This window comes from Hypanus sabinus, chromosome 3, assembly GCF_030144855.1.
Source record: "Hypanus sabinus isolate sHypSab1 chromosome 3, sHypSab1.hap1, whole genome shotgun sequence".
In the NCBI taxonomy this organism is placed as follows: domain Eukaryota; kingdom Metazoa; phylum Chordata; class Chondrichthyes; order Myliobatiformes; family Dasyatidae; genus Hypanus; species Hypanus sabinus.
The window spans coordinates 124375632-124395442 of record NC_082708.1 but is presented as its reverse complement, the minus strand read 5'-3'; the positions used below and the strand labels follow the sequence as shown (position 1 = coordinate 124395442).

The window sequence follows — 19811 nt, the reverse complement described above, 5'->3', positions numbered from 1 at the left end:
AAAAAAACACTGCGCTGTGAGAAGGACGTGGGGGACCACTCACAGAATCTTTCCTCCAAGGGGTTACAAAGTTGAGGATCCAATTGCAGAGGGAGGTATAAAGGCCCAGGTTCTGCAACTTCTCAATCAGGATTGTGGGAATGATGGTATTAAACGCTGAGCTATAGTCAATGCACAGCATTCTGACATAGGCATTTGTGTTGTCCAGGTGGTCTAAAGCTGTGTGAAGAGCGATTGAGATTGTATCTGCCATTGACCTATTGTGGCAATAGGCAAATTGCAATGGGTTCAGGTCCTTGCTGAGGCAGAAGTTCAGTCTAGTCACGACCAACCTCTCAAAGCATTTTATCACTGTAGATGTGAGTGCTACTGGGCAACAGTCATTAAGGCAGCTCACATTATTTTTCTTAGAAGAGAGGACAACTTGGGTGATGGGGGTCTCTGATGATGGAGACAGCTTTCCTGCAACAATGCTACATGTAGATATGCTCATCAGTAGAAAGGATTTTTACACTTGTGTTCTGGGCAATACTTTTTGTAGGCTTTTCCATTCAAGGGCATTGGTGTTTCTGTACCACACTGTGATGCAATCAGTCAATAAACTCTCCACCATACATCTATAGAAGTTAGTGAAATATTTAGATGTTCATGCTGAATCTTCATAAACGGACAAGGAAATAGAGGCATTGACGTATTTCCTTCATAATTGCACTTATGGGCTGGACCCAGATCAGTCCTCTGCAATGAAAACACCGAGGGATTTAAAGTTGCTGATCTTTTCCACCTCTTGATTCCCCTGATTAAGTCTGGCTTATGGACCTCTAGTTTTCTCCTCCTGAATTCAATAATCATCTTGTTCTTGCTGACGTTAACTGAGAGGTTGGTGCTGGGGCAACACTCTGCCAGATTTTCAAACTCCCTCCTAGGTGCTGATTTGACACCACCTTTGATTGGACCTATGATAGTGGTGTGGTCAGCAAATTTAAAATATGGCATTGGAGGTGTGCTTAGCCCTGTGTTGCATCTATGCTGGTAGCGTCTAGACATTGTGGGAGACGATTAAATTGAAGCAGGGTAAATTACGAGAGTATTAGGCAGGAACAAGGAGAGTTAATTGAGAAAAACTGTTTTTGGCAAGGATAGATATGTTACAGTAAGAATGTTCGAGAATGATGAGATCAGGGAAGCTTGGCAGTTGAGAGAGGCAGTGAATTTAGTCAAGGGTTAGATTTAGTGAGTAACAGAGTTAGTGAGTATTATAAAGCCAGGAAAGAACTCAACAAGGGAATTAGAAAATCCAGGAGAAGCCATGAAAAGACCTTGGCAAAAAGTATTAAAGAGAATCCCAAGGCATTCTATACATACATCAAGAGCAAGAAGGTAACTAGCGAGTAGAAGGCAAGTGTTCTTGAAAGCAGAGGATGTGGTTGAGGTCCTAAATCCTTTGAGTCAGTATTTATTACAGAGAATGACATAGAGGATAGGGAGATCAATGTGGAGCATGCGAATTTGCTAGAACATTTCAAGACACAGGAGGTGGTAGTGGTTGGTCTATTATACAACATTAAGGTGCACAAGTCGTTGATGCCTGATGGAATATATCTCAGGATATTAAGAGAGGCAAGAGATGTACCTGCTGGGGCCTTGACCAATATAATTGTGTATCATTGGAGGATCAGAAGTGGAGAGGGTTATCAGCTTTGAATTTCTGGGCATTACTATTTCAGAGGACCTGTCCTGGACCCAGTACATCAGTACAATTGCCTCTACTTCCTTAGAAGTTTGCGGAGACTTGACATGACAAGCGTCTCTTTTGAGAGACTCTGGACAGGTATATGGAGCTTGGAAAAATAGAGGGCTATGGGTAACCCCAGATAATTTCTCAGGTAAGGACATGTTTGGCACCGCTCTGTGGGTCAAAGGGCCTGTATTGTGCTGCAGATTTTCTATGACATCTAACTCTGACAAACTTCTATAGATGTGTGGTGCAGAGTGCATTGACTGGCTGCATCATGGCCATGTATGGAAACACCAATGCCTTTCAATGAAAAACCCTACAAAAGGTAGTGTTTTCAGCCCTGTCCATCACAGGTAAAGCCCTGCCAATCATTGAGCACATCTTAAGTGGCACCCATTATCAAAGTTCCTCACCATCCAGTCCATGGTCTTTGTTTCCACTGCTGTCATTAGGTAGAAGGCACAAAAGCCACAAGACTCACACCACCAGGTTCAAGAACACTTACTACCCCACAATCATCAGGTTCCTGAACAAAAGGGGATAACTACACTGCCTTGACTATCCATTGAGGTGTTCCCTCAACCAATAATCTCACTTTAAGGACTCTTTTTCTTGTTATTTCATGTTCTCATTACTCATTTCTATTTATTTATACTTGGGTTCCTTAAGGTTGGATTATAGCCGGGGCTGGTAATGGGGACAAGCTCCCACTACTTATTAAATGCTTCCAATGGCGTGCTCCTCAAACAGCCTCTGACAACCAAGTCCAGCTCCTGGCCTTCACGTGTGGCTTAGCTACCAAGTGTGGTGGATCTGTTTCTACTGACAGAAGGGGCAAAGGCATATACCTAGTGTCTTAAAACCAGTCGCTTCGTGCAGATGGGGCTCATCAGCTGTGATTGGCAGCTCACCTATGAGAAGGAAAACTCTGATCTCAAACCTCTGCTGCCTTGTGGCTATATGCCCACTCATGGGGAAGGATTCGGGTGTAAAGCCTGATCGAAAATTCCGGAGCTCGAGTCCTTAAGGCAGTTGTACGTTCAGTTCAACACTGACTGGTGGGGGGTGGAGTTTCAAGATGGCGACGTAGACATCTGCCTTTTAGGCGCTCTTCATTTTTTAAGCTATAATCACCCTTTAATCAAATCTTTTTGTACTTAATCATATGGGTTGATATTTATGATTTATTTTTTTTAAGAATAACACTGGATTTAATTTTTTCAATCTTAAAATGTCTGTACCTAAGAAATCGTCTAAAGACCCTATAACTCTCAATGCAATCTCCAATCTTCTGGATACTAAACTGGATACTAAACTTGCAAGTCTGGAAAACAAACTTACTGCGAAAATATCGCAGCTTGAAGAAGTCGTTAAATCATTTGATATCAAGCTTCTATCGCAGGCAGCAGTTATTGAACGTCATGAAGAAAAGTTTGCGGCTCTTGACAAGATAATTTGTGAAAAAATACGTACAATCGAAACTTTGGAGGAGAAGGTACGATCGACCGCTAAAATAGTGGAGCAGTATAAGTTTAAAATCACCGATCTTGAAAACCGGTCTCGCAGACAGAATTTGCGTATTATTGGATTTCCCGAAAATCTCGAGTCTGGTGACAACTGAATATTTCTCTAATTTATTGTGGGAAATTTTTGGCGAGGACACTTTGCGGGTTAAGCTTACTATTGATCGTGCCCACAGAGTTTCGAGATTTTCGGCTGCGAAAGACAAGCCACGAGCTGTGATTGTCCATCTCCATTATCCTCGGGAGAAAGAGCTTTTAATTCAATTAGCTCGTCAGAAAGGTATGATTTCTCACAAAGACAACAAGTTTCGTATTGTGGAGGACTATTCATTCGAGGTAATGAGGGCGAGAATTGCTTTTAAACCGGTGATGGCGGAGGTTCATTCGATTGGACTTAAACAAGCTTTAAGATATCCAGCGAATCTCAGAATTACGTTGAGCGACAACAGTTAGCGTTTCTTTAATATTCCGGAAGAAGCGAAGAAATTTGTTGAAGAATATCGCTCTTCTTGTACAACTTGAAATATGTGTTATGTGGAAGAACTTTTGGAGAGAAGACGCCATTCCGTTTTAGGCTTTAACTTATGAAGCTGCGGTATAGCTTTTTATTTTGGTCTGTAGACCTGGGTTTTTTTATTATTATTATCATGATTTACAGATGCTTTTTTAACTTTACTATAATGTCTTTTTTCTTAATTAATTTTTTTCCCTCTGGATTAGATATACATGTTAAGACTTTGTAATAATGATTTATTTTATAAGATGTCGTTTCTTCTTCCCATAAGACTTTGCTTTCCGTAAGCATTTATTTGCCTGTATTTGAGAATGGGACGAATGTTTTGAATTTTTGAACTTTTTTTATATATACATCGTAGTGGTTATTGAACCCTTTTTAAATTCTATTTTGATAACCTTTTTTTTTAAAAATAAGATTGGTGAATTTACATCTATATTTTGTAATATGGTCCTTTCAAAATGTCGTTTCTTCTTCCCATAAGTCTTTGTTTTTGAAACGTCATTTCCTTATATTTGAATATGGAATTTTTTTAAAGGCTTATTACACTATTTTAAACTTCAAAGGTTATCCTTTTTTTATTAATGATTTTTTGCTTTTTTATATTATTTTTTCATTTTGATTGATATATATTCTTTTTGTTTACAACCCTGTATTTATATCTGGGTGTTATATAGTTTATCTTTTCTTTCTTTTCATGAAGTCGCCATCTTGAAAATGGGGCTAATATTAGTGTTAGTTTGTGCGCCTGCCGCTTGGCTTTTTTCCGTGGGGTTGGGGGAGGGGGTAGGGATCTTCTTTCACGCTTTTGCTTTTTATTTTTTTGCTTTTAGTTTATGGGCCGACTTTAAATTATTAATATTGTTGAGGTGTCATGTTCTCCGGTTGCTCCTGAATCATTTTTCCTTCTTCCTGATTTATGGGTTATGTGTCTTTTTAACCTTTTATGATATACACAATTAGTATTGGCATGATGGATAAGTCTGTTAACTTTATCTCTTGGAATACTAATGGTTTAAATCATCCGATTAAACGTAAAAAAATATTTAAAGTATTCCATAGACTAAATGCTAATATTATTTTTGCACAGGAGACCCATATTAGGAGGGAGGATAATCAACGCTTTTTTAGGTTCTGGAAAGGTCAACAATTCCACTCAAATTCTACCGCCAAAATTAGGGGTGTGTCTATTTTTATAAACCCTTCAATTTCGTTTACACATCATAAAATTATTTCTGATCCACAGGGCAGATTTTTGTTGATAACTGGTTCACTTTTTAATCGAAAAGTGGTTCTAGTTAATATTTATGCTCCAAACTTTGACTGCCCTGAATTTTTTAAACGTTTATTTACTTCCCTTCCTAATCTAAATGAATATATGTTGATAATGGGTGGAGATTTCAATTGTTATTTGAATCCTTCAATGGATAGATCTAAACCTATTCGAATTCTTCCGAATAGATCAGCCTCACTTACTAATTCTTTTATGGTTGATTCGGGAATCACTGAAATATGGTGGTTTTTGAACCCTAAAGATAAAGAATTTTCATTTTTTTTCACATGTATATCACAGTTATTCTAGAATTGATTATTTTCTTATTGATCATCGTTTATTAACAGATGTTATTGATTGTAAATATGATTCTATTGCTATTTCGGATCATGCACCTTTGAAGTTATCTATCAAGATTTCGGTCTTTTCGAATAATACTAGATCTTGGAGACTTAACGCTACTTTGCTTCAAGATCCAGAATTCATCACCTACATAAAACAGCAAATTGACTTGTTTTTCTCAACAAACTATACAGAAGAGATTGACAGAGGAATACTTTGGGATTCTTTTAAGGCTTTTATCCGTGGACAAATTATCTCATATTCTGTCGGTAAAAGAAAACAAAGATATTTAGATATTGCTTTATTAGTGGATAAAATTAAAGAAATTGATAAGATTTATTCCGTGACTCCTACCAAAGAACTTTATAAGAAAAGAGTTGAGCTTCAAATGGAGCATAGCTTATTATTATCTTCTTCAATTGAGAATCAATTAATTAGGACCAGGGCCCAATTTTATATCCATAGTGATCGAACTGATAAATTATTAGCTAACCAATTAAAAGCTATTTCGACTAAGCGACAAATTATTAAAATTCGTAAACAAGACGGAAATCTGACTACTGATCATAAAGAAATCAATAACCCTTTTCAAGATTTTTATAAATCTTTATATCAATCAGAATTTGACGGCGATCTGTCCATGATGGATAACTTTTTTAACAATTTGAATATTCCCAAACTGACAGATGAAGATCGTAGCTTGTTTGATGCTCCTATCTCTCTGGCCGAAATAGGAGAGGCCATCTCATCAATGAACTCAGGGAAAGCACCTGGTCCTGATGGTTTTATTATAGAATTTTTTAAAACTTTTTCTTCTTTGCTTTCCCCTTGGCTATGTGAAATTTTTAATGATGCATTTGTTAAGAAGAGATTACCTCAGTCTTTTTATGAAGCTACTATCTCTCTAATTCTTAAAAAAGATAAGGATCCCACTATGTGCATCTTATCGCCCTATATCACTATTAAATGTAGATTCTAAGATTCTTACACAAATTTTAGCTATTAGGTTAGAAAAGGTATTATCACAGATTATTTCAGAATATCAAACTGGTTTTATTAGGAATCGGTATTCCTTTTTTAATATTAGAAAATTGATTAATATAATTTAGACTTCATCACCCACAATTCCAGAATGTGTTATTTCACTAGATGCTGATAGAGTTGAATGGGTATATTTATTTAACACTTTGAGATATTTTAATTTTAGTCCTAATTTTATATCATGGATTAAACTAATATATCATAAACCTGTTGCTTCTGTTCTTACAAATAATTACAGATCTTCCTTTTTTCAATTATCTCGTGGTACGAGACAAGGTTGTCCCTTAAGTCCTTTATTGTTTAATATTGCATTAGAACCTTTAGCCATTGCTATTCGTGAATCTCCTAATATTTTTGGTATCACCTGTAATGAGAAATTATACAAGTTATCACTCTATGCTGATGACTTGTTGTTATATATTTCTGATCCCGCTATTTTATCCTTGTTGGCTCAATTTGGTAGTTTTTCTGGTTACAAACTAAACTTGGATAAGAGTGATTTATTCCCTTTAAACGCGCAAACTTTATTGAATGAAAGGACACCATTTAAAGTTGTTGATGATAACTTTATCTACTTAGGTATAAAAATTACTAAGAAATATAAAGATTTATTTACATTGAATTTTCTACCTATGCTTTATCAAATTCAACAACTTACTACAAGATGGTCTCCCTTACCCTTATCATTAGTTGGTCAGATTAATGCTATTAAAATGATGAATCTACCGAAATTTTTATATTTATTTCAAGCTTTACCAATTTTTATTCCTAAATCTTTTTTTGATAACATTGATTCAAAAATTTCTTCATTTGTGTGGCAAAATAAAAATCCTAGGTTAAGTAAAAGGCAATTACAAAAATCTAAAAAAGATGGTGGTTTAGCTTTACCTAACTTTAGATTTTACTATTGGGCGAATAATATTCGTAACTTAATTTATTGGAAATCAGATTTGGATTCACCATTGTGCCCACAGTGGGTAAATTTAGAATGCAATGAGGCACAGGGATATTCTCTATTCTCCGTTCTGGGTTCTTCTCTTTCTGCCAATTTAGTTAAATTCAATAAACAGATATCCAACCCTGTTGTCAAACATACATTACGAATTTGGTGTCAATTTCGTAAATTTTTTACTCTGAAAAACTTTGTTCTTGATAGCCCTATTTTACTTAATTTTTTTTCAAACCTTCTTTGACAGATCAAGCCTTTAGCATATGGAAAATGAAAGGTATAAAATGTTTTCGTGATCTTTTCTTTGAAGGTAGTTTGATGTCTTTCGACCAACTTTCCAACAAATTTGAGTTACCTAAATCTAACTTTTTTAGATATTTACAAATTAGAAATTTTTTACATAAAATTCTACCATCCTTCCCCAATTCAACTTCAATGGACTTTTTAGGTATGATTTTTACCTTAAATCCCTATCAGAAGGGATTAGTGGCTTTTATTTATAATATGATTATGAAGATACAACCAGAAATATCAGGTAGAATTAAACAAGAATGGGAAAAAGAACTTCAATATAATATATCAATAGAAAAATGGGAAAAAAATTTACAAATGGTTAATTCTTCTTCTATATGTGCTAAACATGCTTTAATACAATTTAAAATTGTACATAGAGCTCATATGTCTAAAGATAGGCTTGCTTGATTCTATTCTCATATTAACCCTCAATGTGACAGATGTCATTCAGATGTGGCTTCATTGACCCACATGTTTTGGTCATGTCCCGCTTTACATAACTATTGGAAGGACATATTTGCTATCATTTCCTCAGTTTGGAATATCGATTTACAACCTCATTTTATTACTGCAATTTTTGGTATACCAAATGAGGATGATAATCAGTTTTCCCCTTCAATTAGACGAATGATTGCTTTTGTAACATTAATGGCCAGAAGGTCTATATTACAAAATTGGAAAGAAGTAAATCCTCCTACCACGTTCCAGTGGTTCTCTCAAACTATTTCTTTTCTGAGCTTGGAAAACATTAGAAGCACTATTTTTGACTCATCAATTAAATTTGAAGAAACTTGGGGACCGTTCATTCGACATTTTCATATGAATTAATTTGGCCTCTTCCAGACCTTCTCTTTACTTATCCTTGTTCAGGTATGGAGTTCTGGAGTTTTTGGCACTATCATATACAAATAAACTGTTATTATTGCCCAGTTAGTTTAGTTTAGTATTCTTTTATATTTTTGCCTGTATTTTTATAATTTTTTCTTTTTCTTTTGATGATTATTTTTATTTTTTTCATATAATTATTATAGACTTGATTGATAATGTACTATGTTTCTATGTTGATATTTTAATAGGATATTGTTATCCTACTACTAATTCAATTTCAAGTCTTATGCATTTATAATCTATTTATTATTATATTATGTTTCTTTTATATATGAAATTCAATAAAAAGATTGAAAAAGAAAAAGAAAGACTGGCAAGTCCGGTGACGCTGCTGGTACCAAACAGTATCAGGCTCTGCCATTCCTTTTGTTCATCAGTTGCATGGAGGGGGAGAGCCAGCTACATGGCCAACAGCTTGCTCGCCATTTCAAAGTGCCCAGGTTTGCGTATCTAGACAACTAGGATGTGACATCTATGGTTGATTCTGACCGACTGTGATCTCACTCACTCATTTATTGCATTTGCAGTTTGTTGCCTTCCTAGTTGATCTTTCATTGATCCTGTTATAGTTACTACTGCTGAGTATGTCTGAAGTAAAATACATCTCAGGGCTTTATGTGGTGACATGTATGTACTTTGATAATAAAATTTACTTTGAACTTCAAGTAGCTAATGTTGTTCCATTACTCAAGGAGTGAAATGAAGGTAATCCTGGAAACTACAGACTGTTGAGTTTTACGCCACTGGAGACTATTCCTAGGTATAGGCTTTATGATCAATTGGAAAACTTTTGGCTGAATTAGAGACAGTCAGCATGGCTTTGTGTAGGCTAAGTCCTGTCTTAGTAACTTGACTGAGTCTTTCAAAGAGATTTCAAATGACAAATAATGATTTTAACCGATGAAACACGGCAGCCCAGCTTTTGTTCTGTTTTGTTTTTATTTAGTTTTTTTTAGTTTACGGGGACTTTTTTTCTCTTGTAAAAAACATTTTTCTATGAATCTTTTTCATGTTTAGTTACTAAGAGATTGGGAGGCTTAGATTACACATGTTACTCGGAGTCTGTTTCTGTATATGTTAACCATTATTAATGTAATCCCGATCTCTTTGTATCATTATCTTTGTTATGTTTATCTACTCGAAACTCAATGAAAGAGATCAATAAAGAAAGAGTTTTTCAAAGAGATGATGAAAGTGATGAGTTGTGGAAGTTGACTACATAGATGTTTACAAGGTGCTTGACAAGGTACCTCATGGGAGCTTATCCAGAAGATTAAGCTGCATAGCATCCTCAATTAATTAGTTACTTGGATTCAAAATTGACTTTTCCCAAATAATTTAGAGGGAATGGTAGATTTGTTGAAGGACCATGACAACTGGTGTTTCACAGGAATCCTCTGGTGGTGGAACACGTGGGTGGGTAGGTTAGTAAGTTCACAGATGATATTAAGATTGGTGGTGTTGTAGATAATGTAGAAGACTGGCAAAGGATACAACAGGATATAGATCAGTTGGGAGGACAAACAACAGAGAGTAGTGGGTCCCTGGAATGGTACTGGAGGAGAACATATAGGGCATTCAAGAATCACATGTGTATAAAATAGAAGGATGAGCACATCCTGTAGACAGAAGGGATTTGTTTAGTAGGCTAATTTAGTTAGTTCAGCACAACATTATGGACTGAAGTGCCTGTTCCTTTGCTGTATTATTCTATATGCTAGATGACTCATTGGCACTGTTGGCTACACTGTCCAATCAATAGCACAAGTCAGGTTTTCCAGGGCACCGGCTAATTATGGAAGCCCATCATTTGCATTTGCAATTGGTAGCTGAAACCACAATAGTCCTTCAATCGCCATGACAGAAGTTACTGTGGGAGAACAGTGACACTGTGTCTCATGGTACTCTTAAGCACTCAATCAACTTCCATAGCAAATCAATAGACCTTCTGGGTCCTTCACATATGCATAGAAATAAATAGAATTCTTGCAAGTTCTCTACTGCTGATTTTTTGCTAAGGGCACTTTGCTACCATTTTACTCCCTCTTTTCTTACATACTGGGCATATATTTGCTACCTTCGAACTTATGAGAACTGTTCTCAAATCCATGGAAAGATGCCAGAGTACCACTACCACCATGACCATTTCAAGACAGAAAATGATAGATTTTTAGAAAGTAAGGGATATGGGATGAGCATAGAAATATAGCACTAAATTAAATAATCAATCACCATCTCATTGAATGGTACTACAGGTGAGAAGAGCCCAGGTGCCTACTTCTGCTTCTATTTAAAATCTTACATTTCTGTTTTTGGGGCATTTTTAAATCAGTCATAGCTTCTCTTATCCAATCCTGTGGTACTCAAGAGTTTCTATCTCAAAAGGTTTTTAAACACTTCCAACCTCTGTTCCAGCTGCTGTCTTAATGAGTCTGTTAACTATTCAATCCTGACAGGACATCCAGAAAAGACCTCCCTTCTATGACTTCAAGTATCATCCCTTCAAATAACAGGAGTATGTCATTTAGCCCTTCTCCACTATTCAATCTGATCATGCTGATCATTGTTCAGTCCCTATTCCTGTTTTCACCTCATGTCCCTTAACCCCTTTAGAATTAAGAAATATCATTATCTTTTTTTCTGAGAAAATTTAATGCTCGAGTCACCACTATCTTTTGTGGGAAGAATTCCAGAGATTCACCAACCTCCAAATGTTTTTCTCATCTATACTTTAAATTTCGTACCTTAAATCACAAGGCTGTGTCTCCTGATTCAGGGCTCCCAAGTCATTAGGAACAGCTTCCCTGTATTATTCTGTCTAAACATGTTGGAATTGTTATACATTTCTCTGAGATTCCCTCTTACTCTTCACTTTCTTCTGGAACTCGTTTTGTTTAGTTCCCTCATTCAAATGATTAGCATACATTGTGACTTACTGATGCCCAAGTGCTTGCCACTGGGTGCCTTGTAAACATGGGGTTTATTCCTAGTTCCTGTATTTCAGCCAATTTTTTAGTCTATGACAATAAACAACCCCAGCCCCACATGCTTTAACGTTGCACACCAACGTCTGCCGTGGAACGCTATTAAAGTCCAATTACATTACATCTACTAGTTTTATCTTACCCGCCTCCAACAGTTCCATCCTCAAAAAAATCCCAGTAGTTTTATTAAGCATGAAGTCCTTTTATAAACCCACATAGACTTTGCCCACCTTCATTAATACTTTCCAAATAGTCTGTTCATGATATTTTTTATTAGAGATTTTTAGCATTTTCTGCCCTTTTGATGTTTGCCAACTGGTAATTCTCTATTATTGTAGAAGAAAGAACAATACAGTACAGAAACAGGCCTTTTGGCCCACAATGTTGTGCCAAGCCAATTAAATTAGTAATTAAATGTCTAACTATACTAATCTCTTCTGCCTACACAATGTTCATGTCCTTCCATTTTCCTCACATTCTATATGTTTCTAAAAGCCTCTTGTGTTTCTGCCTCTACCACCACACCAGGCACTCACCACTCTGTGTAAAAAAAAACTTGCCCCTCACACCTCCTTTGAAATTACCTCTCAGCTAAAATAAATGGACGCCCTCTGGTATTAGACTTCCAACACAAATGAGAGAGGGGAATGGGGAATGGTGAAGGAGAGGGGTGCGGCAATTACCAAAACTGATGTTCATGCCATCAGGTTGGGAGCTACCCAGATGGAATATAAGGTGTTGCTCCTCCAACTTCAGTGTGGCATCTCAGCAGTAGAAGAGACCATGGACTGGCATGTTGCAATGGAAACGGGAAATAAAATTGAAGTGGGTGGCTCCAAATCTAGTATGGTTGCTTCATAAATAAGGGGACCAAAACAGTGCACAGTAAACCAGGTGCAGCCTCACAATCTCAGACAATCAATCTCTAATTTTAAACTCCCAACCTTTGAAATAAATCCAATATACCATTTGACTTACTCGCCAGTAGCTGCACTTGCCTGCTACCTTTTAACAATTTGTGCTCATGTACACCCAGGTCCCCCTGTACTCTACAAATCTGCAATCCTCCTTTTTGTTAAAAGTCTGCCTTTAGATTCCTCTCATCAGAGTGCAAGACCTCACACATTACCATATTAACCTCAGTTTGCCAAGTTTTTGCCCACTCACTCATCTACCTACATCCTATTGTAAAGTCCAATTTCCTCATCAAAAAAATGCTTTCCTATATTAGTTTCAATGGTAAACTGAAATTCCTTGCCCTCTGATCCCCTCCAGGTCATTAATATAACCAGTTATTGAAGCAGTTACATCCTTCCAGCCTAAAAAAAAAATCTTTATTTCCAGTCTCTGCCTACTATGTGATAACCAATCCTCAATTCATGGGAATACACTTGCTACTACAAAGACATTGAAGTTATGTGGCACTTCAGTAGAAAATTTAAGTGAATCAACCACTCAGTACCAGGCTAGTTGATTGAAAACTCTTCTGTCTTATCTCTGGGGCTTGTACTGGGCTCATTGTAGAGGTCAGAAATGTTCTTACAGCCTCCTCCTCTTATTCGTTGTTTAACCGCACAACATCATTTACAACAGGGATCTGACTTATTTGTTGATTGGTAAACCAATTCATAACTCCACAGTGGGAAATGAGCTGTATTTTTCAAATTAAGCAAAGGAGCTCACAATTTAGTCAAATTGATATTCAGCTATATGGCATTTTAAAAATGGTGTAAAACATCCATTGAAAAATAATAGTACAATGAATATTACACAAGGAAATTGCTAGTTTTCTAATAATCATTAATTCTACAGTGAGATATTATACTTATTTAAACTAAATTCCACAAACGAACTCACATGTTCTGAATTTGTTGATTTGCTATTCAGAAGAGCCTCCTTCAGCACTTCAGCATGCAGATTGTCTACAATTGCAGAAGGGTGCCAAATGCTGGAAAAGTGGACCATTGCTTCAAAATATCTATTAATGATGAAAAATATGATTAGTTCACTACATAGGATGAAAAAGGTCGCATAGACTTACTGACTTTTATTCAACCAAATATCTACGAGAAACCGTCTAATAGTTTCTTCAGCAAATTCAACACTTATTTATTTTAATTAAATGTGAACCTAAACATTCAATTTCATAGTAAATTTCGGTCTGGCTGCATAACAGCATGGTATGGCAACTGCTTTGCACGTGACCACAAGAAACTGCAGAGTTGAAGACACAGCTCAGCACATCACAGGAACTAGCACCTCACCCCCTCCCCAATTGACTCTACGTCTCGCTACCTCAGTGAAGCAACCAGATTAATCGAAGATCCTGCCCATGCTGGATATTCTCTCTTCTTCTTTCCCCCACTGGGCAGAAGATACAAAAGTGTGAAAGCATGTACCACCAGGCTCAAGAACACTTAACAAACTCTACCACGGACATCTTGTTCACTAAGATGGACTCTTGGCCCCAGTATCTACCTCATTACAACCTTGTACTTTATCATTTACCAGCACTGCACTTTTTCAGCTGCCTTTACATTTTATTCAGGATCAATGCACTGTGTAATAATTAGATCTGCGTGAACAATATACAAAAAAAGCTTTACACTCTATCTTGGTACATGTGACAATAATAAACTAATAACAATAATTTAAATATAATACCTAAAGCTCATCTCTAAATAAAGGTAAAATAGTTGATAGCTGTTTTTTCTAGGCTGGAGACGGTAAGAGGATGGGTGAGTCTAAATGTGACACTAAGAGGGTATATTAGAATGAATAAAATTCAACAGTCCAGAAAATGTGCTACTTTGGTACCAAAGTCCCTAGATTGCCTGTTAGTCTTAAACATGCTGGATTATCAGAGTTTTGCTGTATGCCCTTCCTGAAATGTGCCCAGAACATTGGGCATGCCAGGTGTAGTCTAACCAGGGCTATGTAGTCTTTACTGCATCTGAAAACATCTACTCATGGCATTTAAATGGCATAAATGAAATCGCATATGTCTGGCTACACTTACAAAATATCTTGTTCTATCTTTTTTAATCTATTTGAAATCATATTAAAATTTATTTGCAACATCATGCTTAATCTGGTGACATATGTTTATAAAATTAACTTTCCCACTGATGCTTATCTGTACAGTATGTAATCAACAAATTAGGACATCTGGCTTTCTATCCTTCAAGACATAGTAAATAACTACAGTTTTAAAGCTGATGCATGCATGAAGCCACCAGCACTAGGTACTCCCATAATAGTGCTCATTTCCTTGCCAGCTTATTAATATGCCTTTAATCCCATGATCTTCAACTTCAATAAAACATTTTCTGAGGGACTTACAATCTGTCATTGAGAATTCAAGTACTTACACACACAGTACATTACGAACATTAATTTAAAAAGATGGATCATATTTTCAAAAAACTATGATTCATTTTCATAAAGCATTACCTTTTCTAAGCACATAGTGGAAACTTTCTCCATAATTGTGAAGCAGAACATCTTAAAACTAGGATGAGTTTTGTAAATAAATGTAACAATCACAGAACATATTAATGTAGAGTTTAAACAAACAAGTACTAAGAGCAGAATAGGCTTATAAAACATTTGAACCCAAATAGACAGGTTAGTAAAGCAAGCTTGTCTTCATCAATTAGGCTTTGGGTACAGAAGTTGATAAAACATAAAAACACTGTTGAGAACTGATGGAAATATGCAACTTAAAAATGCGGAAGTTCAAGAGATTATGTTAAAGCTGAGCAAAATGCTGGTTATCTACACTACAATGGATAGTTTTCGAGATAAAAACAAAGTTAAACATATCAGGCTAAGGGAAAAAAAGTAAGTACATAATAGACTTATAAAAGATATTAACAAATATTCAGAAGTTAATTTATGAGGAGTTATTACACAGACCAGAAGGACATCTATATTTCTGGTTACTTGTGTCTCACATGAGAGCATTAACAACCAAAAATTCAGCAAACTTGTTCCAACAACATGGAGTTTCAAAGCAAGTTCAGCACAATTAATCATGTTTGGACTTAAGGGTTTCCTGATCTAACTTCCATCATCACTGACAATTCAAGTATTTACTCACATGATCTAGACAAGGGATTCTCCACCTTTTTTATGCCATGGACCCCTATCATTAGTCAAGGGGTCTGTGGATCCCAGGTTGGGAACCTCTCATCAAGACACTCATCCAGTTAACAATCTCAGTACTGCGTTCTAACCTGTTCCTTTTAATAGAAGTGGTAAAGGAATGAAATGGCATATTATCTGCTCAGTAAAAAAAGTCTCCATTCTACATACATAGAGGTAGTAATAGGGGACAAAGAAATGGCAGAGGAATGCTAATTATATTGTATCAGTCGTCACTGTGGAAAACACTAGCAAACTGGTAGAAATACATGATTGCCAGGGGGCAGAAGTGAGTTTAGGTGCTATTATAAGGAGAACGTGCTTGGGAAGCTGAAAACCCCAAAGTTAGACAAGTCACCTCGATCAGATGGACTACACCAGGTTCTGAAAGAGATAGCTGAAGACATTGTGGAGGCATTAGGAAGGAAAAAATGAATTATGAAAGGAAACTGGCAACTAATATCAAAGAAGATACTAAAAGTTTTTTGTCTATAAAGGGTAAAGGAGAATTGAGGGTAGATATATACGACAAATAGAAAATGACGATGGAGGTATTGTAATGAGAGATCAAGTCAAGTCACTTTTTATTGTCATTTCAACCATAACTGCTGGTACAGCACACAGTAAAAACGAGACAATGTTTTTTTCAGGACCATGGTGCTACATGAAGCAATACAAAAACTACACTGAACTACGTAAAAACAACACAAAAAACACTAAACTACAGACCTACCCAGGACTGCATAAAGTGCACAAAACAGTGCAGGCATTACAATAAATAATAAACAAGATAACAGGCACAGTAGAGGGCAGTAAGTTGGTGTCAGACCAGACTCTATGTATTGAGGAGTCTGATTGCTTGGGGGAAGAAACTGTTACATAGTCTGGTCGTGAGAGCTCAAAAGCTTCGGTCCCTTTTCCCAGATGGCAGGAGGGAGAAGAGTTTGTATGAGGGATGCATGGGGTCCTTCATAATGCTGTTCGTTTTGTGGATGCAGTGTGTGGTGTAAATGTCTGTAATGGCAGGAAGAGAGACCCCGATGATCTTCTCAGCTGACCTCACTATCCGCTGCAGGGCCTTGCGATCCGAGATGATGCAATTTCCAAACCAGGCAGCGATGCAGCTGCTCAGGATGCTCTCAATACAACCTCTGTAGAATGTGGTGAGGATGGGACGTGGGAGGTGGACTTTCCTCAGGCTTTGCAGAGAGTAGAGATGCTGCTGGGCTTTCTTTGCTATGGAGCTGGTGTTGAGGGACCAGGTGAGATTCTCCACCAGAGATGGCAGTGGAACTGAATACATATTTTGCATCAGTCTTCACAGTGGAAGACATCTGCAGTATACCAGACATTCAAGAGTGTCAGGGAAGTGAAGTATGTGCAGTGAAAATTACCACTGTGGTGGTGCTCAGGAAGCTAAATGGTCTGAGGGTGGATAAATCTCCTGGACCTGATGGAATGCACCCTTGGGTTCTAAAGGAAGTAGGTGGAGAGATTACGGAGGCATTGACAATGATCTTTCAAGAATCAATAGGTTCTGGCATTGTACCGGATAACTGGAAATGATTTAGATCATAGGTGTCAAACTCAAGGCCCGCGGGCCATATCCGGCCCGGCGTACAATTATATCTGGCCCGCGAGATCATTTTAGATAGATCTATTATTTTAATTATTAATGGCCCGGCGATATGAAGCCTATGATTGTAAGTTAATACCAATCATAAAAATAATGCTTGCTCAGCAGTCTTCTTCATAAGAAACAGAATTTGTGAAGTGAAACACTTTGTAGTTATAGCAGAGACTGAGACACATGAGAACAAGTTGAAAAAACGGAGGCAATGAAAGCTGCATTTGCACATGTCCGACTGATCCGGCCCGCATGAAGCTGCATTTTGCCCAATCCGGCCTGTGACCTAAAATGAGTTTGACACCCCTGATTTAGATGAAGGGATTAAAAGTAACATCAGCAAATTTGCTGATGACACAAAGCTGGGTGGCAGTGTGAAATGTCAGGAGGATGTTATGAGAATGCAGGGTGACTTGGATAGGTTGGGTAAGTGGGCAAATGTATGGCAGATGTAGTTTAATGTGGATAAATGTGAGGTTATCCACTTTGGTGGCAAGAACAGGAAGGCAGATTACTATCTAAATGGAGTCAAGTTAGGAAAAGGGAAAGTACAACAAGATCTAGGTGTTCTTGTACATCAATCAATGAAAGCAAGCATGCAGGTACAGCAAGCAGTGAAGAAAGCTAATGGCATGCTGGCTTTTATAACAAGAGGAATTGAGTATAGGAGTAAAGAGGTCCTTCTGCAGCTGTACAGGGCCCTGGTGAGACCCCACCTGGAGTATTGTGTGCAGTTTTGGTCTCCAAATTTGAGGAAGGACATCCTTGCTATTGAGGGAGTGCAGTGTAGGTTCACAAGGTTAATTCCCAGAATGGCGGGACTATCATATGTTGAAAGATTGGAGCGACTGGGCTTGTGCACACTGGAATTTAGAAGGATGAGAGGGGATCTGATTGAAACATATAAGATTATTAAAGGATTGGACACACTGGAGGCAGGAAGCATGTTCCCGCTGATGGGTGAGTCCAGAACTAGAGGCCACAGTTTAAGAATAAGGGGTAGGCCATTTAGAACAGAGATGCGGAAAAACTTTTTCACCCAGAGAGTGGTGGATATGTGGAATGCTCTGCCCCAGAAGGCAGAGGAGGCGAAGTCTCTGGATGCATTCAAGAGAGAGAGTTAGATAGAGCTCTTATAAATAGCGGGGTCAAGGGATATGGGGAGAAGGCAGGAACGGGGTACTGACTGTGTATGATCAGCCATGATCACAGTGAATGGTGATGCTGGCTAGAAGAGCCGAATGGCCTACTCCTGCACCTACTGTCTATTGTCTAAAACTGCAAATGTTACTCCACTATTTAAGAAGGGCGGGAGGCAGCAGAAAGGAAACTATAGATCTGTTAGCCTGACATCAGTGGTTGGGAAGTTGTTGGAATCAATAGTTAGGGATGAGATTACAGAGTACCTGGAGGCACATGACAAAACAGGCCAAAGGCAGCATGGTTTCCTGAAAGGAAAATCCTGCTTGACTAACCTAATGCAATTTTTTGCATTAGCAGGGTAGATAAAGGAGATGTAGTAGATGTGGTGTACTTGGATTTTCAGAAGGCCAAGGTGCCACATACGAGGCTGCTTAGCAAGTTAAGAGCCCATGGAATTACAAGGGAGTTACTAGCATGGGTGGAGCATTGGCTGGTTAGCAGCAAACAGAGAGTGGAAATAAAGGAATCCTATTCTAGCTGGCTGCCAGTTTCCAGTGGAGTTCCACAGGTGTTAGTGTTGGAACCACTGCTTTTTAACAATGTATGTCAATGATTTGGACTATGGGATTAATGGATTTGTGGCTAAATTTGCCGCTGATACAAAGATAGGCGGAGGAGCGGGTAGTGTTGAGGAAACAGAGAGCCTGCAGAGAGAATTAGCTAGTTTAGGGGAATGGGCAATCGGCAATGAAGTGGCAAATGCAATAAAATGTTGAAAAGTGTATGGTCAAGCACTTTGGTGGAAGAAATAAACAGGCAGACTATTACTTAGATGGGGAGAGAATTCAAAATGCAGAGATGCAAAGGGACTTGCAAGTCCTTGTACAGGATACCCTAAAGGCTGACCTCCAGGCTGAGTCGGTACTGAAGAAGGCAAACACAATGTTGGTATTCACTTCTAGAGGTACAGAATATAAAAGAAGGGATGTGTTAAATACTTTGTGGAGATTGGTGATATATATGATTATATGATATATATGTACAATGTCTGAAATACATACATCTTATGGAAATGTTTGTTTGATGATGAACTTCAATAAAAAAAATAAATTACAAAAATGAAGGGATGTGATGTTGAGGCTCTATAAGGCACTCCTGAAACCACACTTGGAAGTATTGTGTGCAATTTTGGGCTCTTTATTTTAGAAAGGATATACTGACATTGGAGAGGTTCAGAGAAGATTCGCAAGAATGATTCCAGGAATGAAAGGGTTACCGTATGAGGAATGCCTGGCAGCTCTTGGGTTGTGTTCCTTGGAGTTCAGGAGAATGAGGGGGGAACTCGTAGA

General features: G+C 37.6%; 1 protein-coding gene across 1 annotated transcript in view; it reads right to left on the bottom strand.

The window, feature by feature from the left end:
- The window catches only part of kiaa1109 (KIAA1109 ortholog), a 418633-nt gene that overhangs the window by 189107 nt on the left and 209715 nt on the right, over window positions 1–19811 (bottom strand). The window contains exon 32 of the mRNA XM_059965080.1: window positions 13404–13524. Coding sequence (XP_059821063.1) covers window positions 13404–13524 — 121 coding nt within the window. The remainder of the gene's footprint in view (window positions 1–13403; window positions 13525–19811) is intronic.